The sequence below is a fragment of the Ammodytes marinus genome (genome assembly GCF_949987685.1).
Source record: "Ammodytes marinus genome assembly, chromosome: 9".
In the NCBI taxonomy this organism is placed as follows: domain Eukaryota; kingdom Metazoa; phylum Chordata; class Actinopteri; order Uranoscopiformes; family Ammodytidae; genus Ammodytes; species Ammodytes marinus.
Window position 1 is genome coordinate 26182550 of NC_137213.1, and position 27935 is coordinate 26210484.

The 27935-nt window shown below is 39.3% G+C and overlaps 1 protein-coding gene across 1 annotated transcript in view; it reads right to left on the reverse strand.

Moving 5' to 3' along the window:
* glis1a (GLIS family zinc finger 1a) overlaps window positions 1-27935 on the reverse strand; it is a 48962-nt gene that overhangs the window by 16245 nt on the left and 4782 nt on the right. Inside the window, exons 2-3 of the mRNA XM_080034888.1 lie at window positions 13347-14523; window positions 5732-5893 (exon numbers count right to left, since the gene is read on the reverse strand). Of these exons, the coding sequence (XP_079891014.1) occupies window positions 5732-5893; window positions 13347-14264 (1080 nt within the window). The 5' untranslated portion in view covers window positions 14265-14523. The remainder of the gene's footprint in view (window positions 1-5731; window positions 5894-13346; window positions 14524-27935) is intronic.

The following is a 27935-nucleotide window of genomic DNA, read 5'->3' on the forward strand; positions in this document are numbered from 1 at the left end:
ACGTCCCAGAAAAATTATGACTCACATAGAAAATTTGAGGACGATATTGAGCTGAATTTATTAACCCAATGTTTATTAAATGAACAGCTCTAAAATTTGACTTGGTATGTTTTAAAAAAAGCACAACATCCTGTATACTTTTAAGAAGAAATAACCACAAAAGTAGTATCCAAAAGTTGTTTAAAATAAGGTAAATAAGAACAATTTGTGAAGAATATGCAAGTCAGGATTAATGTAAAAAAATTACTGTATTTCTGTTAAAAAGAGATCAACTTATTTTATATTAGGAAAACAGTTCTAGTGTAGTGGCATTAGTATAGCAGTGAAAGTCTAAAGTGTTACTTTGGACGTACATTTTTTATGTTGTAATATTTTCTACTGCACTGTTTTAGTTAGGGGGGGACTGTTATTTTTTCACTGTTGTTTTTTAACCCCAAATTGTTCATGTAATTATCTCAAGACAGAAATAAATCCAATTAAAAAAAAAAATCAGAAATACAATGTCCTCTTACATAACACATCTGGTAAGTGCTCTTGTCTACAGTGCCTAACATCACATGCTGGCAAATATTTGGCAACATCTTCCTCTTGTGAAACTGTTTCTGAACAATATGCCCTGGGAGGTGAGCCCCCAGAGCCTCCTCAGTCTAAGAGGATCAAGTCAAAATAGAAAGTTAAACCGTGGTGTCTTTGTGTGCTTATATACATATTTCTGAGTGATCGCATGCATAGTGGTGATCTCAGCTGCTCAACGTTAGCGCATAAATTAATGAATATACTTGTCAGTTTGCAATTATGTGTGTCAGAATTATACAAATATTGAAATACATCAACTGAAATGACTTCAACAGAACTTTCTTGTATGATGATTTAATTCAGTGTGTGACAGAAAGGCATTAACTAACCAAAGTGATGAAGTAGTTGAAGTAACAGCTAAACTCAGTGTTTTGATTGGTCGCTCACATTCAATTCAATTTATCAGTTCAGTACGTTTTCTAAAAATGTTTACTTATTTTTAACTACAAAACCATTCATGTTTTGAGGGGTAAGCTGGAGTTTTGAATGTTTCAAAGATTGGCTCTCTTTAAACTGGCTAGATTATCATGGCAACTCATAATAATAATAACTCAACAAGAGTTACAAAGTCCTTCGAAACAAAGAGTGGTTAAAATAAATAGTAAAAACTAATAAAACGCATTAAAAAATGTCAAACATCGATAAAAACAAGGTAAAAAAGTTACAACGATGCCAACAGTTAAGAAAAACCCATACGACAATACTGATTTAAAATAGGATACTGTCTGTGTTAATGGTGGATGCCTAAACTGCTTCTAGGAGGTTATAAAAAGCGCCAGTCTTCTACAAAACATCTCACTTGGAAATCCAGTGGAGCTGACGGTATTCTCTATGAGCGATATGGGAACACGTTATATCTGCAAACGTGTTGAGCCGTATGTTAATAAACCGAATGAAGCAGTGAAATTACATTTGTGCACAGTGCACACTTTATAGATAAAGTTGAGTTTCTTTGCCAAATAACCTACATGCATTTAGTAGGTGATGCAGAGAAACTGTATGCAAACTGTATTGGCAAGCGTCTTCCTGCTGTCAGTGAACTACTGAATGTTTCGTACTGTTCCCTGGACCTTTGCACACACTGGCTGTAAAACAAGCCTTCTATAAAACCACAGGTTGCATACATTTATAGTTTACTATATCGTTAATCAGTATGACTTTTACTTGAATATGAAATGTTGTATAATTCCTTCAGTTTCCTTTTAAAGGTGCAGTAGATTGAACCCACATGCCATAACTGGAGTCTCAGGGTAACTTGAGGGAGATGTTTTTAATAAAAAGTTTGTAACATCAGCGATCACATAAACTATTTGGGACTCATTCTGACTGGTCTGAATGGTGGTACATACGCATGTTACATGCAGGTTCACTAAAGCTTATTCACTACAGTAGACTTCACTTTTATCAGAAATATTCACACAGAGCGCAGACCTTGAAATTGATTAGTCGATTGGTATTCATCACAGAACATATTGAATCAAAAACAATTACTTTCACTTTGATATGGCCAAAAAAGTGATTCCCACGCATTCTTCATTAACTGGCAGACCTCAATGCAGTTTCTGAATATAAAGTTTCAAATTTGCTGTGTAAAGTGTAAGTGCTCTACAATGTGAAATTGTTGAGTTAGAAATAAACGGTTGGCAATGAGTTTGCATCGGGAGGTAAGATAAATATAATAATTTACGAAATTACACAATAAGCAATTTTCTTCCAGCATTCTTCTCTCGCCTTATTTTAACTGTGTTGGTTTTAACCGTAATTATACTTGTACATTCTTTACAGCACCACTGCATTATGACAACAACCTGTACAGCCCATTTAGTGCAGAAGAAGAGTCAAATTATGCGTCATATGCCCCATTTTATGGGAACGAAAACCTGGGTTAAAAAAGCTAACCCCCATCTGTAGACCAAACATTTCAATACCAATACTTCAATACTGTTTAGTCTGCCAGAAAAATATAACGGATGTCCCAATGCATACATGTCAAAGGCAGTGTGCTAAAAATACTCTAATACATGCCCTAATACATCCAATTGTCTCCGATTTGGGTTTTAGGTTCAGGCGAACCAGCTAATGCAAAGAAAGCCAGACTATGTTGAACTTGCTGGGAACAAAATGTTTGCAGAAACTGGTGCAAAGTGGCTGTTCATACTGATTAAAAAGTCCAACATTTCCAGGTTATGTGAGCTGCAAATTTGAGTTGAGACACTTCTGCATCAGCCTGACCTCATTTTGGAAATAAAATCTTTCATAACACGCAATTATTCATAACATTAGTAACACAATACAAGTTATTTAGTCAAATTTAAATAACTAGTGTTGACACCAGTTCTTTCTTGGCGGCGTTGTCACACTATATTCAGCAATTATTTACATTACAATTTCTCGACTGGATCTACGTGATGGCGCCAGATGTGTCTGATTCGTGATCTGTGACGCAACTGTGAAGCCGCCATTAGCCGGTTTGAAAACCACAAAAAGGAGAAAATAACTTTCCCCCTCACTAGAGTGCAATGTACAGCTCCATCTCAGCCGTGTAATAAGAGATTTGATTTGCTGGATTACTGCTAAATCCTCTTCGCTTGTCAGCAGGAGTAAAAATAACTGTGGTTTGTAGAATAAATCCACAGCAGGTATGCAGTTTCACAATCTCGAAGAATGCTCAGAGACCAGTAGATCAGGCAAACTATGCAGAAAGAGGAGGGAGGAAGGGATGAAGGGGAGCAGTGGCATTTTGAATTAAAGTGATTTTATGTTTTCTTAAGTGCACCACACATCCCCCCCTAATTACCAAGCAAATATTGTATATCAGTGAGAAATATGTGTATTCAAAGCCCTACAAGAGAGGGAGGTTTTAGACTCTACAGCTCATTTCAGGCAGGGAGTGCGAAACATTGCAAGCTTCACCGATATTTTTCTTTTTCAGTCAGACATTTACGGCTTACAAGTTAATGTTCCTATGACTTTATGCAGACATGAACGGCAGATTAGTGTTTAAAAAAGTATCAAAATGTATGCAGCAGAAACGGAGGTACCGTCCCTTTTTTGTTCCACACGTTGTTCTTTCTTTGCAAAAAACCTGATGCCTACATTACCCACAATGCAAATCATCCACCCACAGTTTAGTAGGATGTTCAGCTGTGTTAGCCATAAGCATTTTGTCAAAGTCGAACTTTTAGTTTTTCAGCCCCAATTGATGCTGCCTCAGATGAAATCACACATACAGTAGTTGTCACCAAGACCTACAGTATAAACACACTTTGATGTGTGTAAGATTAGTGGAATTCCCCTTTAAGTATAAGCAGTAACACCCCATAAAAATACTATTTAAAATTTGACATTAAAATGTTAAAATAATACAAATACAACTACTCAAGGACAATACAAGTACCTAATAACTGTACTTAAGAAAGTTAATTGAATAAATGTATCATTGGACATGGAAGGACCTCTATGGAAAGAGCCTAGATAATGTTGTGATATTTGGCACCTGATAGACAAGAGGGAGCGAAGGCAAGTTAAGGTTTGGATAGATTTTTTAAGGCAAAAGAGTGTTCTGTTTTCTCTCAGTAAGCCAGTGGTGGATTTCCTAACTTCTTTTTTGCCGCTGAAGCCTTTTATTTATGACCAGTGAGTGCGCAAGGGATGCTCGCCCCCGTTTCTCAGAATCCCCTGATATATTTCCCCATCAGTTTTATCATTTAAGGTTATTAACCTTGAATCCTGCTGCAAGTTTCGACCATGCAAAAGTATAGCGAGGCAAGATAGATACTGGCAAGATATCTAGTTGAAGCTCTCGAATTTCAGCTTTGCTCACATGCTATGTGGAACCCATTGATCCATGCAGTTTATTTTAATCATCACTGCAAACGTGTCGCCACATTGCACTTAAATAATATAACTGTAACCACAAATTCAGCTATGACCAACTAGGTCAGGCAGGTTTCCATATATCCGTCTTTATGCGCATTTTTTTCTGTTTTTTTTTCTGTTTTTTTTTACTCTTTAATCTCAACTTTACTCACAATCTGTATGCAGATCTCTTTCATTTTTATATTCTTTTATCAATGCCATTGGTTTTAATAATGACAGCAATCTTGTCACCACATTGCACTTAAAGGATAACTACGGAGAACCTCAAATTCAGCCATGACCAGCTAATGTCAGACTCTGTGTGGGAAGGTTTCCATTCATCTGTCTTTATTCACATTTTTGATTTTTTTTGCATTGAAAAAAAACTGAGTGAAAATATCATAAAGAAAGGGTCAAAATAACATAACATTTTTCCAGCATCGGTGAAAGTGGATGTAACAATAGAGTAAAATGCTACAAAGTTTAATAGAAACCGATTACATAGTAACATTTCATTTAGTTGACGGTTTTATCCAAAGTGACTTCCAATCAGTGCATTCAACCATGTAGGTACAAGCTCAGAACAGCAAGAATCATGTAAGAACATTAGCTTCAAATAAGCCAAACTACAAAGTGCTGGATGTGCAATCATTATTATTTTTAAACTAAAAATCATTTTCTCAGCCAAGGTGCTTTCAGAAGAGATGTGTTTTTAGGCTGTCGGGGGAAGATTCCATGAATTAATCATTTCTTAATGTAGCTCGTGATTTAAAAGTACACTGATGAGAAACATTAGATCTTTAGAGAAGACAGCAACCTTCCTCCCATTAATAAATAAATGCAATATTTCCATCATGTTTTCTCAATTTCTTTTTTAGGTTTGACTGGTGCACTTTTAACTACGTCACCTCTTCTTCTGAACAGTGTAACATGACTTGACTAGAGCATTGGCCGGCGCCAACAACTTGATGAACCAACTCCTTAGATTTTCACATCAGTAGCAGATTAAAAACACGTATAAATAAGCACTTTTTTTCGTATCTGAAAGGCCCTATCATTTTTTTTTGAGACGGTTAACTCTGACTAAAGAAATATAACCAATAAAAATGGCTGTTCTCTGGTTTAACACTGTTCATAAGTGTGTGCTACAATGGGGTGCTTTTAAAATGTAAGTAAGTAAAGTTTATTTATAGCACCTATCACAGATATGAAATCACAGAGTTCTTTATATGTAAATAAATAAATTATCAGTAATGCAGGTGTTGTGTGGATGTCTGTGTGTATCTTCCCCACTGACCGTGTCCAGGTGTGTGCGCTGGTGTTTGGCGCGGTCACTGGAGTTGCTGAAGGCCTTGAGGCAGCCGGGGTGCTGACAGATGTACGGCTTCTCTCCGGTGTGGCTCCGCAGGTGGATCTTCAGGTTCTCCAGGCGGGAGAACGCCTTGGAACAGCCCTCGAACTGACCAGGAACACATACACAAACATGACACATCCACCAACAGTCATCAATAAGGTTTTTAAAAAAAACATACTGGATATATACACTCACCGGCCACTTTATTAGGTACAGCGGTTCATTTTCTTGTTAACACATACAGTATCTCACAAAAGTGAGTACACCCCTAACATTTCTTCAAATATTTCATTATATCTTTCCATGCGACAACACTGAATAAATGACACTTTGATACAATGTCAAGTAGTCAGTGTACAGCTTGTATAACAGTGTAAATTTACTGTCCCCTCAAAATAACTCGACACACAGCCATTAATGTCTAAACTTCTGGCAACACAAGTGAGTACACCCCTAAGAAAAAATGTCCAAATTGGGCCCAAAGTGTCAATATTTTGTATTGCCATCATTATTTTCTAGCACTGCCTTAACCCTCTTGGGCATGTAGTTCACTAGAGCTTCACAGGTTGCAACTGGAACCCTCTTCTACCCATTCATGACGACATCAAGGAGCTGGTGGATATTAGAGTCCTTGCGCTCCTCCATCTCCCGTTTTAGGATGCCCCAAAGATGCTCAATAGGGTTTAAGACTGGAGACATGCTTGGCCAGTCCATAACCTTTACCCTCAGCTTCTTTAGCAAGCCAGTGGTCGTTCGGAGGGGTGTTTGGGGTCGTTATCATGTTGCAGTACTGCCCTGCGGCCCAGTTTATGAAGGGAGGGGATCATGCTCTGCTTCAGTATGTCACAGTACATGTTAGAATTCAATGAACTGTAGATCCCCAGTGCTGGCAGCACTCATGCAGCTCCAGACCATGACACTCCAACCACCATGCTTGACTCTAAGCAAGACACACTTGTCTTTGTACTCCTCACCTGGTTGCCGCTCCACACTCTTAACACCATCTGAACCAAATAAATGTATTTTGGTCTCATCAGACCACAGGACATGGTTGCAGTAATCCATGTCCGTAGTCTGTTTGTCTTCAGCAAACTTTTTGTGGGGTTTCTTGTGCATCATCTGTAGAATAGGCTTCCTTCTGGTATGACAGCCATGCAGACCAGTATGATGCAGAGTGCGGCGTATGGTCTGAGCACTGACAGCTTGACCCCCCACCCCTTCAAGCCCTTCAGCAATGCTGGCAGCACTAATACGTCTATTTTCCAAAGCCAACCTCTGTGTACGACACTGACCATGTGCACTCAACCTTCGTAAACTGGGCCGCAGGGTGGTATTGCAACATGATAACGACCCCAAACACACCTCCAAGACGACCAGTGGCTTGCTAAAAAAGCTGAGGGTAAAGGTTATGGCCTGGCCAAGCATGTCTCCAGACCTAAACCCTATTGAGCATCTTTGGGGCATCCTCAAACGGAAGGTGGAGGAGCGCAAGGTCTTTAATATCCACCAGCTCTGTGACGCTGTCATAAATGGGTGGAAGAGGGTTCCAGTTGCAACCTGTGAAGCTCTAGTGAACTCCATGCCCAAGAGGGTTAAGGCAGTGCTGGAAAATAATGGTGGCCACACAAAATATTTACACTTTGGGCCCAATTTGTAAATTTTTTCTAAGGGGTGTACTCACTTTTGTTGCCAGCAGTTTAGACATTAATGGCTGTGTGTCGAGTTATTTTGAGGGGACAGTAAATTTACACTGTTATACAAGCTGTACACTGACTACTTTACATTGTATCAAAGTGTCATTTATTCAGTGTTGTCCCATGGAAAGATATAAAGAAATATTTGAAGAAATGTGAGGGGTGTACTCACTTTTGTGAGATACTGTATAACTTATCAGCCAATCACATGGCAGAAACTCAATGCATTTAGGCATGTAAACCTGGACGGGACAACTTATTGAGGTTGAAACCGAGCAACAGAATGGGGAAGAAAGGGGTTTTAAGTGACTTTGAACATGGCAATGTTGAGGGTGCCAGGAGGGCTCGTATGAGTATTTCAGAAACTGCTGATTTACTGGGATTTTCAGTCTAAACCATAGGATTTACAGAGAATGGTCCGAAAAAGAAAAAATATCCAGTGAGCGGCAATTGTGTGGACGTAAAATGCCTTGTTGAAGTCAGAGGTCAGTGGAGGATGGGCATACTAGTTCGAGATGATAAAAAGGCAACAGTAACTCAAATAACCACTCGTTAACAAGGGTATGCAGAATACCATCTCTGAACGCAAAACACGACCAACCTTGAAGCAGATGGGCTACAGCAACAGAAGACCCCACCGGGTGCCACTCCTGTCAGCTAATAACAGGAAAATTAGGCTACAATTCTCAAAGGATCACCAATATTGGACAATAGAAGATTGAAAAATCATGCCTGGTGTGATGAGTCTCGATTTCAGTTGCGACATTCAGATGGCAGGTTCAGAATTTGGCATAAACAACATGAAAGTATGGATCCATCCTGCTGTGTACCATCAACCATGCCATGTTCAAAGTCACCTAAACCCCCTTTCTTCCACATTCGGATGTTTGGTTTGACTTCAGTACATTGTCTTGACCACGTCTAAATGCATAAATGCATTAAATTGCTGCCATGTGATTGGCTGATAAGCTTTTTGTTTTTATAAGCCATTGAACAGGTGTACCTAATAAAGTGGCCGGTGAGTGTACATCCCTAGTTTTTACTAAGGGGATTCGGGTACATACATAACTCTTTTCTCTTTATTCAAATCCTAAACTAATATATTCAGTAGGCTAACTGTAAGTTCTGTATGATGGCATATAACTAAAACGCAATCAAATTACATGTTCTCAATAGAATTCAGAGATGTTTAAGTGTGATCTGAAATAAATAACTAAAACATACATTAATGGTCATTAAACCATAAAGTTCAGGTAATAGCCCTTTGCCAAATAGCAAATTGGAACATGACCACAAGACATGGACAAACACGAACGCGCGCACACACACACACACACACACACACACACACACACACACACACACACACACACACACACACACACACACACACACACACACACACACACACACACACACACACACACACACACACACACACACACACACACACACACACACACACACACACACACACACACACACACAGCTGTGGTAGGTTCTGTTAAAAGCCTTTTTGTTGGACTCGGACCAGACAAGAAGTTGAATATCAGAGTGAGCAAGCAACACACTGCAGCCCGTGAACCAAATCTTTGTAACTTTACAGTAATTCAATCTCAAAGCCCCACAGCCTTAAAACGACAAATGTTTTCATTTCTATCACGCCAGTCAAAGTTTAAGTGGAAATATTTTAGAAAATTTGATTAAAAAAAAACCTGTAGCACGAACAGGGAGTTAAGAAAACATTTAAACGATACCATGGGAGGATTTCAAACATTTATTTCCCCAATAAAAACGTTCTATATTTATCCAATGCATTTTGGATCAAACTAAAAATCATCCAATATACCCACCAATCATTAAGATGAAAATAAGTGTAATTTAACAATAAAGAGAAATGGCAAAGACATAAAATGTAGGGAAATCATTACAGGATAACGTGACCTCTAAATAAGATTAATGCCCCATATATTTTTGAGATACTACATTTTTTTTTATTTTTTCTGGTATGGATTTGTTTCTGCTTTGCAAACCTTCCAACGCGATCCATGCTCGGATTCCTATACTTAAATTTAAGAAGAAAGTCCTCCATCCTTTTTTAAACTAACCCAGAGGGAAATATGGGAACAGTTTTTTTTCTACCTTAGATTCATTCCAAGGGTTTTTTATTAGAATTCGCTAATGAGTCCGTAAATGTCAGTCACCTCATTTAGTTTAATGAGAATGTTCATAAAAAAACACTACATCATGGCCATTCATTAATCCAAGGCTTTTAAAAATGCCACGACAAAAACAAAAACAAACAAAAGAAAAAAAAATGTAATGGAAAAAGCATAACAAATGCAGCCCAGCGTCGCATGAGAACGTACATTTATGGATATTTGCACACATAGATTATGGATTAAGACTCTTCAAGTCACGGGGAAATTTAGGACATAACATGTTGCATATTAGATGTTAACTTGTTGCAGCTTCATGTGTACTGAGTTTTGAGGACAAACTTCTCTTAAACGCTTCAGTTTGAGATTTTTGAAAGAAAGAAAAACTTAATGCCTGCCCAGTCTTCCTTGTCAATGTACCGTGTTTCAACAATTACACTTTTTTTGCAAGCAAGACAGTGTGCAGGAATCTGCTTTACTTTTGGGCTTTACTCTGCCCTGTCCTTTGCACCTGTCACAAAGGATTTGCTAGTTTTTCTTCTGTTTTATACTTTATCTTTGTAAAGAATAAAATGTTCCTTAATTTTCGACATTAAAAATTTCAACTACAGGAAAATGTACAACAGTGATGTAGTCAACACACCTTACATGTTGTTGATCTGTCCTACAACCAAGACTTTCTACCGCTGTCAGTTTTGTCTGCTTAAGTTCCTCCTTCGTTCCTATGGCAATAATTGAATCCACACTTGAGTTATATTGCACAGAGAAATAAAATATACAAGGTTTGGAGCACCTTGGTCTCTTAGTGGATAGCATACGTAACCCCCATAACTGCAGGTTTGTTTCCTGGCTGACTATAAGCTTTGAACCTGTCCGATAAAGGTGAAAATGCCAACAAAAAAACAGTTTAGTGTATAAAAAAAGAGATAACTCAGGTTTGGCTACGAAGACAATACTTGTTTCACCGATAATGTTTGGTTTTGGTCTTTTCAAACTGTAAGAAAAACATTGAATTCCACCAAAACTGATCCTTTAAATGTACCTTCATGTGAACGCATCCTATATCATGAGCAATGAATCTACCACGGTGGGTTTAAAAATGCTTTGGGAGCCGGCGTTTACAGCCTGAATAACACCTGTCTATATATGAGACTGGACATTATGAGCTGATAAATACGTCTGAATTCATTAACAAACACTGACTACATTCATGTTACATTCCCCTTTCCATTGCTGCACTAGGGAGGACTTAATTTAAATGCGTTGGCCTAAACGCTTTATGAAAATTAAGAAAATGACGTTACTTGCGGAGTTCAAGTGTGACTTTTGTTTTTGCGTTGATGTTGATTTAATTTTTTTATTAATCTGTTTTGCGGGCAACTCTCCATATGAATACATTTACAAGCGGGGCAGCAGATTAGGTCATTTTAAATGAACTAATTCGCTTAAGTAGGAAGCGTGTCCCGGAGTGAAAAATTCTGAATTAATTATTAACTGGGCGTCCCTGGCCGATGACAGCAGTGGAGTCTATGGGGATTCAACGGAGGGAGTTACTCATTCGCAATGACAGGGATTTGGCAGCGAACTGAAGGTCATCATGGGACACGTGTTCAAGCCACAACACTTGTGTTTCAGAAAGTGCCTCATGATAGAGGTGACGCTACGCCGAGACTCAAAGGCCACTGTTATGATGGTCAGTGCAAAAAAATATAAATTAAAAAATACACTGTCTCTGTCTCTTCTCAGACTTAACGTGGTCTGGTTTCTGTTCTTATCCTGGACAAGTGTCTTGAATATTTCAAAATGTTCTTTTATTGCATTCTGTCATTAGAAGTTTTATAGTGCGCTGTGCTTTTTAACAGCCAGCAGAAGACAGGTTGCTCAGGCAAAATGAAAAGAGTTTTCTCTTACTCACTCTAGACTGATACCCCAGTTGCTTGTTTAGAATTTTGAATTCCGGGAATTGTAGTCTTCAACCCCAAATGCTCTTACTGTACGTACGGTAACCTTTTTTTTTTTTCATTATGGACTTCCAGGAGAAAGTCAAAATGTCGAGATTAAACTCGACAGTTCAAGAGATGGACAGATATTTGCAAATTCCAAGGATCAAGGATCAATAACTCAGAAGCAAAATGTTGAAATGTTTTTCGCTTCGGAGTTGCCATTTGTAGACGGTCACTGTGCTCTTGTCTCACAGCCCCGCTGCACATAGAGAACAATGTTAAAACTTTTTTTTTTCTTATGACTTATTTATCCCGGGAGAATGAATCAGTCGATATCTTTCCAACTTTACCACAGTCTTGAACTGCCGAGTATATTCTCGGCCTTTCTACTTCAAATCACAAAGTTGTTTATCCACTTTATTTTCACATTTGGTCATTTTTATCAAAGTGGCCGTAATACTCTTCTGTTGTAACCACAGGTGAAACAAACCAAAAGCCCTAATGACAGCCTCCATGTTTCAGAGGAGGTGAAAGGCAGCGAAGAGGTTTCTCTGTGGTCCATATAGGAATGAATGCTTTATCAGTTTATTACACTACTCAACATTAAAACTTCTTCCTGCTTCCTCTATAAATTCAAAGCTTATGTCAGAATAAGCAGAAGGTGATCAGTTGGGATTTTTAAATGCATTTTTTAAACACATCCCCCATTCATTCAACCCTGCCACGTTTCTGCCTTAGGCATGCATGAGTAAGGGAAACCTGTCGCGGAGAGGAAAGGGTTTGATCATCTCTCTGTGTTTGTGTGTGTGTGTGTGTGTGTGAAACAGACTCTTGATCATCGTCAGTCTGAGAACAAGTCCAGACGAACTGTCGGCAGGTTCAAGCCTCTCAGACCAAGTTAATCCTCTCAAACGGCCCATTGGAACGCAGCGTCGAGTTGGAAAGGATGAGAGACTTTTTTTAAAGTGGCTAAAAAAATGGTTGCAACAGTTGCGGTGAAGTTTGATTCTTGCATATCTTGGATAAATCATCAATGAATAGTCGACAATCACGTTTAAACTTACGTTGATGTTACATTTCATCTGGGGTGGACCTAGAAAGCTTCCAGCGTACTTACATTGAAGAAGAGAGGACGGATTTATACTCTATAAGAAAGTGAATTAATCCATCAATGAATAGATAAAAACCTCGAATAACGTTTATAAATGCTTTTATAACCAATGAATTATTCTGGTGTAATTTGTCATACATACATTTAAAAACATTGAACAGGCATTGTGATGACTCCATTGAATTAAGGGTCTCCTGGTGAAGATATTGGTAATGGACTGTTGAAGATCATTGCAAAATGTTTTTCTTCTAGGAAAATATATATATGGCATGGACCACCGCCACATACCACAGCATTAATGGCCCAAGCTATTTAGCAATTTCCAACCCTCGAAGGGCCTTTACACAAATACACAAAACCCAAGGAGAAAAACAAAAAACAAAACGGAGAAAAACACGAGACAATGACAGCTTTTGAAAGAATCCAAGGATTTCTCGGATTGTTATATTTAAAGTAGAACCTCCATTTTGAGGTGACTACGAAGAAGATTTTTCAGTTTTGATTCTAGCGGCACCTCTGGACAAAAGCGGTCGTGTTTTTATGACAACAGCGCCTGCTGTCCCAAAGAGCTTTGCTAGCTCCCAAGTATGGCTTGATTTAACATGTGAATTGCTGATAAAATGACCAATCAGTTTATTGCGATCGACTCACCATGCATTTATTGGGCTTCTCTCCGGAGTGGACCCTCATGTGGATGAGCAGCTTGTAGCGAGCGTTGAAGGGCTTGTGTCGCCGCACGCAGCCGGCCCAGAAGCAGGAGAACTCCTCCCCTTTGCGCTGGTCGATGTGCACCTTCTCGATGTGCCTCACCAGCTCCTCCTGGCTGCCGTACGCCGCACTGCAGTCGATCCAGTGGCACGGCTGGTCTTGCTGGGGGTCTCCTGCGCCCGTCTTACCCACCGCGGGTCCGTTAAGCCTCTGGAAGTGAAGCGCGGTGCTTTCTTGACCGTCGTGGCCTTGGATTGCTTGGCCCACGTGGAACAGCTCCCCCTGTTGGTGGGTGTTGATTTGAAACGGTTCCCTTTTACACGGCGAGAAGTCATCCGTGGGCTCTTGCTTGATTGATTGATAGTCTTCCGGAATCTTCTGCTGTTGGTGAGGAGTTTTGTTGCCACCGGTTATATCAGACTGAGGCAACGGAGAGGCGTAAAATAAAGATGAAGATGAGGATGAAGAGGAGATAGAAGATGGGGGAGATCCAAACGGTGGCGATGTGGCACAGTTTGTGAGCATGTAGGACACAGGCAGGGAGGGCTGGGGGTAACAGCTAAACCCCTGGGTGTTGGTTTTAAGATCTGTGTGCCCCGTGGTGGCAAAGTCCTCCATTGCTTTCTCTATGTGGGATCCAGCGTTCTTACAGCTGAGCAAGGAAGTGAGGTCACGGCCCAGTGAGGAAAGAGACATGGAAGTCCTGGGAAGACAGCACACACCGAGACCGGACGAGTGCATGGATGACTGAGAGAAGCCATTACAAGATGGCGGCGCTTGAAGGTCCTCGGCATCCTCGAAAACACTTCCAAAACCAGGTAGAGTCAGAAGGTCTGGAGGTCCGAGATCGGGGGGCCACATTCCGGCCCCCGCCCCCACTGACTTCCACCCAACAGATCCCTTCAGGAAAATCTTAGATGATGATGATGATGATTCGTAACTTCAGGAATCCATTGGAGTTTTAAAAATCCTCCCCAGCATCTTTCAATTCTCAATTGTAATCAAATTAGGGGTTTATTTTCAGATGCTGGCATCTTTTTTTCATTCAAACCCCCGTTTAGCGTGTGGATTCTTCTGTCATTTGTTCCAAAATGCTGCTTGGTCAGTCATCTGTCATGCACTGTGGGAGACACAAACCAAACCCAAATGAGTCAGACAATAAAATATGAAATACAAAACATTTTCTTTAACATATCATCACGTCAGAGCCTTTTGTCAAACACTGCTGGAAGCAGATCCAGATCCTTTACTTTAGTTAATGCACGAAAGCAAAATATAAAAAGTACTCCATTCAAAATCCTCAATCAATTATCAGCAGAAAATGAAAGGTTGTTGTTGTGCAGATCATTGACTGATCATGTGAATGAGCATTATGTTGATTGATGTGGAGCTGGTTTTAACTACTTTATATACAGTTTGTTTAGTTCAGTGTTTTGCAACCTAGGGGTCGGCTAATGTAGCCACAAGCAAAGATAAGGCTGCACAGGACTGCTAAGATCAACTGTTTCCAACTCTACGCCCTTAAATATTTTTTTCCATTTACAGATTTGTAGTCATCAGTTCCAACTAAAAAGTGACATCACCTTTAGGCTTTACTCAGCTTCCTTCAAAGCCACAAAAGACTCTAAATCAACTTTAATGTGCTAACACTGCTATAGAAAATATACTTGATGCATCCCTCCCCTGTTGTGAACTCACATCAGCTAAACTCTCTCTGGATTTGTTTATTGTGATGTTGCAAAAGCTATTAATCAGTTGGTATGATGAATTGCTTTGCCATTCAAACGCTTAAAACATTTAATCCAAAAAATGTGTCTCAATGTCGTTCCCTTAATCCCAGCCATCGTCATCTCTGCGTCTAATGGTTGACAACAACAACAAATGGAGCAATAGAACGTCAATGCAGCAGAGAAACGTCCCAGATGAGGTCAAACCTAAACAAACAGCCTTGTCAGCAGGCTTCAATCAAGCAGCTCCGAATGCGACGCTGCAGCGACGTGTATATTTGGTTTCCTTTGAGGGGCCGTAACATTCAGTCCTGATTCATTACTGCAGACATTAAGGCCAGGCCACCCTCCCAGCAAACAGCCAGGCGTTGTGTGGCAGCCGATCGCCTGGAACCCAGGCCAGATGCTTGTTAAGAGAGCAGGAGAAATGGACCAAATCTCTCCACTAGCGTAGTGATGCAAACTGGAAAAATGGTGGGTCGTACAGAAGCCCCCCCACACACACACACACCCCCGTCACATATAAACAGTAGCTCCACTGTGCAATAGCGCTTGAGTGTTTATTGGACTGGACTTGATTCCCACTGTTCTCTGCCATCTGCCAGATATTGATGATCTAATTTACAAACAGGATCCCCGCCATGTTGTAATTACTCATCGGAAAGATTCAATGGCGTTTTAGGAAAAAAACATATTCAGGCTGATGCTTATTTTACGAGCACAGCTAAGATGATGAGTAAGTTCACTCTTCTGTAGTTATATTAGCAGACCAAGGAAGTAGTCACTAAGTGTAGGTTCATGCCCATCGTTTCCTGGTAAAGCCTGGTTTACAGATTTTATGATGCTTCCCGTAAAGAGTTGGAGTCCCCCCCCCCCCTTCTGTAGCAGACCAGTCATGGGAACCGCAGTTAAATCTTAATTAGAGAGGCTGTGATGTGTCTGTGTGTGAACAAGATTAATGACACTTGTGAAGGAGAAGTGGTTCACTATGTTTGAAATATTATAATTGCAGTAAAGTACCCATTGGCCCTGAGAGCTGAAACAAATATTAGAGTTTTGAGCAGTATAGAAATGAACAGGTTAGTAAAACTCAAATATCTCAAGGCAACTTTCTTCATTAGTTTTTTGAGTCCACCTTAAACTCCTACATTTCGGCCAAATAGTAATATTTTGTTGAGAAAACTTATCAGTCAAATGTAATGTGACTTTTAGTTTTGAGTTCCACATACTAAGAATTCCAAAAAGTGAAAGTTGTCCAACTTTTTTTAGTCCGTTTTAACACTGTTTGATGGTTGAATAAACATTTTCGACCGACTTGGTTTTGTTTGTTTTCTTGTATGACAGAGTTATTTGGCACGACAGTTATTGTCTGAAAATCTTAGTATGTAGAACTTAAAATGTTTTATACATATGAAAGATACATTCTCATTACATATTATTGATATAATTATCTTTATTTAGTTGGCTCAAGTGTAGGCAGTAAAACGTATGAGTTCAGTTGGCTTCAAAACTCATAAATCTAGTGAATAGAGTTACCTTGAGATTTTGAGTTTTACTAACTTTTGCATTTCACAGTGAGGGCAGACTGAGAGAATTCACATCGAACATTAAGATTCATGACAATAAAAGAATAAATATGATATATGATCTTAAATTGTTTTTTTTTGGCATCCAACCAGGACTCATAAACTTCTCTGCCATAACACCAGCGGAGTGAAATCCAGCAGCAAATATAGCAAAACCACTTTTTTTTATGGCAGTGTCTGTTCACAAACGGCCTTGGTCTTGGTCCAGAAAGAAGAGTCAAGACAGTAAAACTAAGAAAAGGGTCCCACAAAGCCTCAACTGAGCATTTGCAAACTACATAAAATAGCATACACACATCTCATGTGGTGACTCTTAAAGACTCACTTGCTGAGGTTAGCTAAACACAGCTGTGGCATTTCAGGACAAGCAAATGTGTACTTGTCTCAACAATAAGCACTTCGGTTCTTGAATTACAAACTTTTTTTTTGTGCTTTTTTCGGTTTCAGCTGAAACATGGGGGTGTGTGGGGGGTGGGGAGGGGGGTGAAGATCCCTGTTGAAACGAAAGATGTGGATATAAACAGACATAATTCAGTTTCCTAATCCCGTGTTTCCTATATAATCCTCGATGGCGTTATGGAGGCGTCAGAGCGGATCAACAGTTACCCCGACTCATGAATAAACGCTGAATCCTGGAATATGTTAGATCCTGTCACCATGTATCTATGTAAACTCTATGTACACAGAGGAATCCAACACTGATATTATGCACATATACAATATCTGTACAAAGCAGATAATTACAGTTATCAACCCCTCTCTCGAGAAAATCTTAATTTATTATTCATTTATTTGACTTCTTAATACTTACAGCTAAATGTTTACAAGTCAGAGAAATTGTTATGGATACCAACAGTGGAAAATGATTGTCAGTCTGTTACCACAGAGCAGCTGGTGACTACTAACTGCTACCCGTGCCTTCATAGCGACACTAATGGTCGCTCATGGCAACATAACGATACTACGTGACAATATGTCATTGTTGTGTTTCGAGCTTGTTCCACTGCCCCCCCCCCAAAAAAAACAACAATAAAACAATGAGGCTTTAATGCTCCGTGACAAATTGTGGTATTTATCAAATGAGACATCATTTTTGTTGAATGCATGTGTTCCTTATAAGTAATAAAAAACAGATAAAAGACCAATTTTATATGTTTGAATGAAGACCTTTAAATGGGTTTAAGTAACATCTAGCATGCAATACACTTGAGCTTTTTGGACTTTGTGTTTTAAATCTAGGGAAGGGCACTGGTCCATGCAAATAAACATGAAAGATGTAGAAACCGATGTGTGTTTTCGCATGGATTTCATAATCTTTTGTGTTTTGGTTTACATTTAGTATATACTGCATGTACATATGCAGTGTAAAACTACTACTGTGCATGTTCAGCTAGTTTGGTAAGTTCTCTTAAGCACAGAGATCAGATCACTGCCAATAATAGGATCACTGACTGTTGCCAGGTAGAGCACTGATTTGCAATCCTGACATCCTATTCTTATTTTCATATTAGTCATACAAGACTTTATGTGTTTGAGAAGGAAAATTAAACTTGTAAATCTCAGTTCCCGGATTAAAAAAATTACACGGGTCCTTCTTTTGTGCGGGTAGAAATACCCTCAGGTGCCGTATATTTCAGGTTAGGACAATGTGTTAGCAAGAGAACAAAAATCTCATAAATGTTGCTGGCCGACCATTTAAGAAAACATTACGTAACCAGTTTCACAACTGTCGTTTGTGTTTTTTTATAAAGGACACTAGAGACCAGAGCGAGTTGGCTGGAGGAGCAGAGTTTACACTTCTCTAAATAATTTGTGTCTCAGCGACTCCACTTTTCAAATAAATTAATCCTGTGAAACCAATTTTCTGGGCTATTTGGGCGCCAGTAAATCATAATTTACTCTACTTTCTGCTTATTAACCTTTTTTTGCTATCCAGAGGAAATTGAAAGAGAACACATACTTTTTCTCTCCGGCCGTCAGCTTTACGTTATTAACAGTTGCACACATTCACACCTTATGGAAATTTCCAGAAAGACTAAAGTTATTTCTGGCAAACACTGGACAGGTAACAGGATTTAAGTAGTTTTTGAGAGACAAAAAGGTGTCTTTCAACAGCCACCACATGTTCAAACATTTCAGGGAAACTTTGCAGATATAATGCCTCTAATCCAGGCAACTACTGCGGCTCCTGTAGATCCTCCGAACAGGAGGGGTTAGCGAGGGAGCGTTGCAATCTAGAACATTCACCAATAGATGACGCCAAAATACACATTTATTCAACACTGTACCTTTAAAACCACTATTCACTTGTTCACCCAGGAACAACAATCAGACTTTCAATCTAGATAAATAATTATTTAAAATCAGTTTTGTCCATTCCATAGGCCTCACTTGGCCTCTTGTTTTCATGGAGGTGGCAAATATATTGTAACGTATTGTCAAAAATACAGTCATCCCCACACAACAGTCATTATTATATGATAATTTTTCATTCATCGCCTACTTGATTATAACAGAAAAAGTGTGAAGCCACATTAGCGTCCAGGGTCTCTCTATAACCTCCTAAACGATGCTACGATTCCCTCTCTCCACATAACACAGTAACCCACATCCACTGGCTGTAATGGATGTGCTGATGCTTTCACTCATCCACCGCTACCACAGGGCACAGCTGAGGTTTCTCACACAGACACACTTTTCTAGAGAAACTGGTGCGAAAATCACCGAAATCCATCATCTCTGTTTAATTTTTTTTTGGCGAGACAGACTTGTCAGAAGGCATTCGGGCAAATACACTTAGGGCGAGACATGGCAGGCAAAGACATGTCAATTAAAGTGTTTATTTGACTGAACCTTTTCTGTTTGCGTCTGTATATTTTTCTCCTATACAACCGTCTTTAACGGCCATTTTCTCAACTTTAGTTTTTTTCAACACTCTTGAGTCTGAACCACAAAATCTCAACTTCTAAAGCCCTTACATCAACTGAACTTTCCAGAATCATTCTTAGCACTGTTCTGAATTTTCTACCAGAAGGATTTGTTCTTATGTATTTCATTGTCGGATTTATGATAGATTTTCTTCTTAAACACATGCCAAAAATGCTTTTCTAAGACCTATACATAGTCATTTTTGATTTACGAAATGAAAAAAGGCTGTATCGAAAATCTGTACGATAAAAACTTTAGACATTAATATGTTGTAAAAATGAAACAAAGCTTTTTTTTCTATTCACCTCCAGTTTCTCACATTAATCTTACTCAAAAGCAAAGCTCTTTCACAGTCAAGAATCTAATAAATGCAAAACATAAAATAGAAATATCCCTTCAGGGCAAACACATTGCTGAGTAAGGAGTACAGTCCTGCCTGCTGTGAGACGAACAGCTGGACTTTCTGTTTAAAACTGGTGAGGTCAAACTAGGTCTGACACGCAGAAAAGTGTGTCCCTTTAAAAGGAAAAATCCTGGACTTTATAATGTAGAAAAAACTAATATTCTTAACATCTGAGTGAATTCTTCAGCTATTTGACCGCTATATAAAAACCCATAGCAATACAAGCTGTCTAACTGCTCTGGCTCTGAGAAAGTTAAACAAGAGGACGGTGAGGTGGAGCGACCTGAGACATTTATTTATACTGAGGGAAGAGGCCTGAACAGAAAGCTGCTGAGCTGTACAAAGACACCGACTGTTGATGGGAGGTGAACAACTGTTTTTTAACACAAAGTAACTCATGTCAAGCAAACAATAATGACTCAAATGTATTCATATCATCCTCCTCTCTCTCGCCATTTTAACTATGTCACTTAACGACTGTAAAAATAAAGGATAAAATGCTGAAGATTATTTTATTTTTTTAATGTATCGTCAATCTGTTGCCAGTTGTATGCCTATATACAATCGTCTGACCACAGCAATAATCTCACATAGATTTTTAGCACAAAGACATAATTACCTCTGTGAGGCTGAGGAAGTCAAAGGTAAACAATATGATGGCCAAGGTGTTGGAACACCTGTGGACTGTAAGGTCAGGCCGATGTCCAGGTGTACTTTGTGTTAAGTTCTTTATTGTCAATTAACACAAGCAGATTCACACAAGGTTATTGATATGTGTCTTTTCGCACATCCCCTCCCACACCACACGTATTTCTCCAGAGAGGGTCAGCCACAGTGAGGCCTTGGAGCAGTTTTGGGGTTAGGTGCCTTGCTCGAGGACACATTGGAAGAGATGGTGGGCGCCGTAGATGCAATACCATTGACTTAAGAAGTAATAAAGTTACTTAACTTAACCAGCCACCCACCAGCTAGTCTTACATCTAACATTGTTGGTGCCGGGGGATCAAAGCAGTAACCTTGTGGTTACTGGTCGGCCCCTCTTTTCTCTAGGTCTTCCTACCGCCCCCAGGTCTAGTAGCATTACCGTCAATGATTAGTGATACATGGCTGCAGGTTGAACAAGCCAGCTCAGTCTCATTCCTGCCACCAAGTCTTTTAAACGCTGAGGTGCTGATGACACATTTTTCCAGAGATTCCCAGAAGAAATCCCCGCACCATCCAAGTGAGTGATCAGCTTAATGAGGAAGTCGCGCCAACACCGTGACAAAAATTCAAAGGCGAACGCCAACGCAACTATGTCATGTCTTAAGTTTTGAGGCCTTTGCTGAAAGAAGAGGCTTTGTATAGAAGTGACAAAAACCCACTGAGGACGGTGGAAACACAGCTCAGAAATGAAGAGAGAGGAATGCTGAAAACCACCACCAGACCTCGACAGTGGAGGTGATTACTCTTCCATTCCTGGTTCTATCGATACTCCAGCTGGAAGAGGCTGAGATGGAAAGGGAACGAAACTCATCATAACACTGGCTCCCAACAGCTTGTCCAAAGGGATAATGCATAAAGGGATAGGTGGATCAATTACTAGAGTACAGATGTTAAGCCTTGTTTTAAGTATTAATGCCGCTGTCAAGTTTTATCTTTTTGAAAAATGGTAGATAGATAGATGGCTAGATAGATGGCCAGACAGACAGACAGACAGACAGATATAGGGATAGAGATAGAGATTGAGATATAGATTTAGAGATAGAGATAGAGATAGAGATAGAGATAGAGATAGAGATAGAGATAGAGATAGAGATAGAGATAGAGATAGAGATAGAGATAGAGATAGAGATAGAGATAGAGATAGAGATAGAGATAGAGATAGAGATAGATAGATAGATAGATAGATAGATAGATAGATAGATAGATAGATAGATAGATAGATAGACAGAGACAGACAGACAGACAGATCCCTGCAGTGGGACGGATAAGGGAATATCTTTTTTTTTTTGGTAAATCAGACATGATATTATTGATATTGGTGATTCTATCTGGCGTGACTAAGTATTGGATCGGTTAGAACTCCTGAATTTATAGACGTAAATAATGTCATCACATTGTCCCAAAGACTCATACTCTGTTCATTTCTAATTCCGTCTATTTTCTTTATATTTTGTCTTTGCAGTACTCTTCTTTTTTCCTCATATGTTTTATTCTTTATGCACCAACATGCCAAGACGAATTCCCTGTGTGTAAAAAAAAACCTACTTGGCAATAGAACTGGATTCTGATCAGTGATTTGTATCGTTGATGTGTAACACTCGCAATTTCCAATACTGCTGCAGGCTACTTCTTGGTGTGACCGTAGCCAAAGAGCTTTCCAGATTTTAAGAGAGCATTTGGGTCAAAGTAAACTTGGGAGCAGGTGAACAACACAGTCTCATGTCGCACTGACAAAAATTGAGAAAGTGTTTTTGGATCAGAATCTGTGCGTGCAGTTCGTATACGCGCTTCTAGAAATGTGCAATCAGCTGTATCTCCAAGCTGACAGCACAGTTTTCCCTCACTGTTTATTTTTACTGGATGGACAGGAGGGACTTTCTTAAACTCTTCGCGCAGCTGCACACAAGAATGGTCCTTTTCCATTTTCTATGAACTAGTAGTTACAAGCTTTCATCAGGAAGCTAAAAGTACATTAACTCAGGTACAGTACAATTACTTTTTTCATAAGGGAAATATATTGTACTTTTTACACCACCACATGTATTATTTGTCAGCTTTAGTCACAAGAGAAGTTGTTGATTAAACGTTTAACTTATAAATGATGACGCATTGTTATAAACCACTCAAAAATACAAAGGGCAAATTAAAAAAAAATGGGTATTGCTAGCTTTGGTGTGGTCTTTTGATATATACCAGTTTACAGAGCCTAGGCTTTTTACAGAGCCTAACACCAGATTTATTTTTCAGTACACAAAAAGTGATTTTGACAACAAGCCTTTTAAATACTCCACCTTTAAAGGAGAAGTTCAAATTTTTAGGCAATTAAACTTGTTGCTTTTGTGCTGGGAATTAATTGAGGTAAATGATACCACTCTCATGCCTTTGGGGTAAACTATAAGTTACAGCAAACGGTTAAGTTAGCTTAAATTAACACAAAGACTGAAAAACACTTTCTCGGCAAGAAAGCAAATCAGCTTTTCCTCTCTTTCTGGTACAATTACTCAGGCAAAAGATCTTAAAACGTCCTCCACCACAGGTATGTAGTGATGTGATCATACCCATTAGAGAGTGGGATAGAGAGTGTGAGCATAGCAGGCAATAACCGCAATATGTTTCAGGTATTTCCTTAGGTCATTGTTAAAATATGCTATGTCATCATTCCCTCTTAACCGAGTCACATTTTCTTACAAAAACTAAATGTAAGGTTTTGTTCCATTACTTAGACAGACAGACAGACAGACAGACAGACAGATAGACAGATAGACAGATAGACAGATAGACAGATAGATAGATAGATAGATAGATAGATAGATAGATAGATAGATAGATAGATAGATAGATAGATAGATAGATAGATAGATAGATAGATAGATAGATAGATAGATAGATAGATAGATAGATAGATAGATAGATAGATAGATAGATAGATAGATAGATAGATAGATAGATAGATAGATAGATAGATAGATAGATAGATAGATAGTTTAATCATCCCTTTGGGGACATTCAGCTATCCAGTAGCTCACGTAGTCAGTCAGCAGGCATTACAAACTATAAAATGCACAAACTAACAACATAAATGTCAGTAAAATAAGTCAATAAATAGTGAACACTATTTCACCTAACTAAAGTTGCGTATAAAAAGAGTGCCAGAGGTAAAAATAAATAAATACATTTTGCACGATTTCATTGGCTTATAAACCGAAGCCAAAATGTGGGCTCCTTCATCATCCATCAGTGCCTTACCTATCCCTCTGTCCTCTCCTCTCCTCCTGGAAGAACTAAAACATTTACAAGCAGGTGTGTGTGTGTGAGAGTGTGTGAGTGTGTGTGTGTGTGTGTGTGTGTGTGTGCGTGTGTGCGGGTCTGTGAGAAACTCCGACGGAGCGCAGATGGCAGGAAATTCCAGCGAAATGACAGTGGCTCGATCCAAACCACAAGAAGACAGTGAGAGAGCAGAGCCCGTGAACCAGATACAGCAGCAGCAGCAACAACTTCTATATGGACTGGCCAGCGTCTTGAAATAGGAGCAGCCTCACGAGACGTCTGCTAAAGCTCTTCTTCTGCCATGGCCTGAGTCTGTTTGGTGGTGTGCTGGTGCGGTGGTGGGTACCGACTGACTCCAACGTGTCTCTCCAAATTAGATTCTCCTTTGGTGGTGTTATTGGTGTGAAAATAAATTGTGTTTTGTACTTTGTGGGTTTATTAAAGCCCATATGTTTTGGTGAGACATCAGAATTTCCCATTCCAATAGATCAGGCAGGACAACATGGAGCATCACTTTCCAGCTCTTCATGCAACACTCTATATGATGTCACCGTGGGAGAATTATTTTAACGCAACTAGCAGACAGGAATGTATCAGTGAGGGGAACAGTGGAACTATAAACCCTGACAGGCAGGCCATTGCTTTATTTGCAAATTTCACATGTCTCAGTTAATAATATTAGGGGGCTTTCACATCTTTGATGTTTGGTCTTGTTTGGCCTAAAGAAGTGGTCTCGGTCCGGACTAAACCAAAACATGGTTCCGTTCTTGTCCAGCGTGAAAGCATTTTTTGGATTGTTCAAACTTTTGTATGAACTACAGGAAGCCCTGGCCGGCTATCACAAGTCATAAAGAAGATAAATGAGCCACGCTCTGACAGGGGGAGCTTTAGGAGCGGGGGCGGGGGGTTGCTGACGGGAGACGGGCAAAACTTAAATGTGAAACCAAACCTAAGCAGATCGAATCATTACAGTGGATACAAAAAATTAACCTTGCGTGGATGGATGGATGGATGGATGAATGGATGGATGGATGGATGGATGGATGGATGGATGGATGGATGGATGGATGGATGGATGGATGGATGGATGGATGGATGGATGGATAGCCATTAAAAGTAATTAAAAGTTACAACACAAAAAGGAAGTAATATGTAATTTTTCCTCATGCTTGATCAGGGGCCGTATTCACAAAACATTTTAAGGCTAAGAGTAGGTCCTAACGTGCTGATTTAGGAGTAACTCTCAAAAATAAGGGGCGTTTCACTCCTAATTTTAGGACTCCTAACTTTTTAAGATAAGTGTAATTCACAAAGCATTTTAGCGCTAAAACTAGCTCCTAAATCTATGAAAAGCTAGGAGTCCTCGAGAGGACTCCTAAGTCACTAAGAGTAAATCACAGACAACCATTTGATGGTGTTTTGGAGAGATGTAATGCTAGTGAGCTTTATAAAAGGTACCTTTAATAGCTGTAAGGGTTTAATGATCTTAGTAAAGCTATATTTAGAAAGTATAGACACATTTATATTTATTATATTGTTATAAAAAAATATTTATTAAGTTAATTTTCCTCCAGTTGCTTTGGGTTTATGATGCACTGAAAGTTACTGTTGGTGTCACGTTTGGGTTTAATTTCCTACTAGAGTAGGCCTATATGTGGCGCTTCGCAGCATCTCCTCCGTTCCACAGATCCGCTACTGTATAGTTGCGCGTCTCGCCTTTTTCCTTCCGCATGTTCTTTACGATTTCGCCGGCTGTTGTTTCTAAATTGTGAATTTCCTGGTTTGTTGCTGTCTGACTATTGCTGCATAGTCCGCCATTGAGAGAAATACAGTGAGAGTGCATGGCGTGCAGCTGTTCAATGAGGATATTTTTCCGATTCAAATCATTGTAAAATTTAAAATGAATAGACCTATGTGGCGCTATTGTAGGTTAATTGTGAACAAATGTGTGGGAAACCCTGCAGTATCTTGGTTTCATGTTAAATCAGTGTCACTTGTCATTAATTGTATATAAAAACTCTTTACTTTAATACAGCGACACGATATGGATATCTCCCACAGTGTTTCCATCTTAAATTCACTCTTAGCTCTCATTCCCTCTCAGCCAATCACTGTGGGCATAGAAGGTATGAACATGACATCATCCATAGCAACAGGGTCAACACCGCCCTCTAGTCTTAGCTAAGGAGTCCCTCCCATTCCTTAGTAAAAGTTGGTCTTATCAGCTTTGTGAATAGGTTTTAAGAAATTACTCCTTACTAAGAACTTTTAGTGCTCCTTAGGAGTACTCTTAGCGCTAAGATAAAATGTTTTGTGAATACGGCCCCAGGACTACAGTAGTTTGTTTGACATATTGTAAGCTGTACATATTGAATCTATACAATGCCTTGATTTAGCTGTCAACTATTAGTGTGACAACAAGAGCTTTCTTCATAGGACAGTGAAAGTTGAAACCGGGAAGTTTATGATTCCTGCCTCAAATCGTATAATCGTGTTTATTTCCTGCAAAAAAACATCTCCAGCCAACACTGTTCTGTGTGAGCATCAGTGAAAACATTTCGCTGTGAACCCTTTTAACAGCACTTACCAGAATTATAATGTTTTTTAAATGTAAATGATTTTTTTTCCTCTGGGAGCGGATGAAACGAGGAGAGCTGTGTGTAGCCTACGTCTGCTTCACTAATTCTGCGAGGCGTCATTACTCTTGACAGTTCTCTTTAATTTAACTGCTATACTTGTTATGCTTGTATGTTAGTTCAAGGAGGGTCCCAGCAATAATATTGAAACTTTATTTCAACTACATCGAGCTCCCGACACCAACTCGAGCAAAAACATTTGGACATTTTGTTGCTACTGGCTGTTACTGTACCCTAAGCGAGACATATGCTTTAAAAATATTCAAATTTTTCAGGACTATTGGTATTGACTCGCTGGGTTTATTGAACAATATGTACGTATAGTGTACTATTGTTTATTGCTTCTGTACTGATTCAATCAAACCTCTGCTGCAACTGCGACCCCCCCACCGAAGACCTCACGGGAAATGAACTAATAAGGTTCATTGTGTTATCCTTGACAATAGCCTTGTGTATTCATCTCAAATTTTTAAAAATTTTAAGAAATACAAACCCCTCAGTTGTATGAATTATAACTGTCAAAACTGTCAGTCTGCAGGGGGTAATATCTTTGTTATATTAAAGTTGAATGAATTGACAACGTGCAGCTCACAACTTCTGACTATGATTGTTCTCTTTCACCCAGTTTTCAGCAACAAAGAAGAAAACTCTGAGAGGTGCATGTGTGCAATGTCAGAATATTTAGTGGCATCTAGTGGTGAGATTCTAGATTGCTAGACCCACGATTTAGGGAGAATTTACAGCAGCTACGGTGGCCTTCAAGGACAAGAAGCAAGTTACTACAGATGGCATCATCCACCACTGCCTCAAGTCTTTCCACAATATCAAGTAATGAAGTGAAGATATTTTTAGTTATTTATTCTATAGTACTTCTTCTTTGTCTTCCAACAGGTGCATCTCCGAAAAACGACTATATAAAAACTTGTAAGGCTGTTGAAAAAATGCCAATAAATTCTACACACTGCACCTTTAAAAAACAACCCGCACGCTACCTGCTCATCATCAAAAAGCAGACAGACACAGTTGGCGACTAGCTGGTGAACACAGTGGAGCATTTAGCAGCCAAAGCGCCAGATATTTCCCTCAGTAGTTGGTGGAAAACCAGAAAGAGTCGGAATATTGGACGTAGACAGACAACTCCAAGTGAATGTTAATAATGCTCCTATGATGCTTTTCTCAACCAAATTTGTCAAATTAACTTTATACGATGATACAGAATAAAATATTGTGTTTTCAGCTTCTTCCAAAAGCCATGAATCTATCATCAATACTGTTTTCAA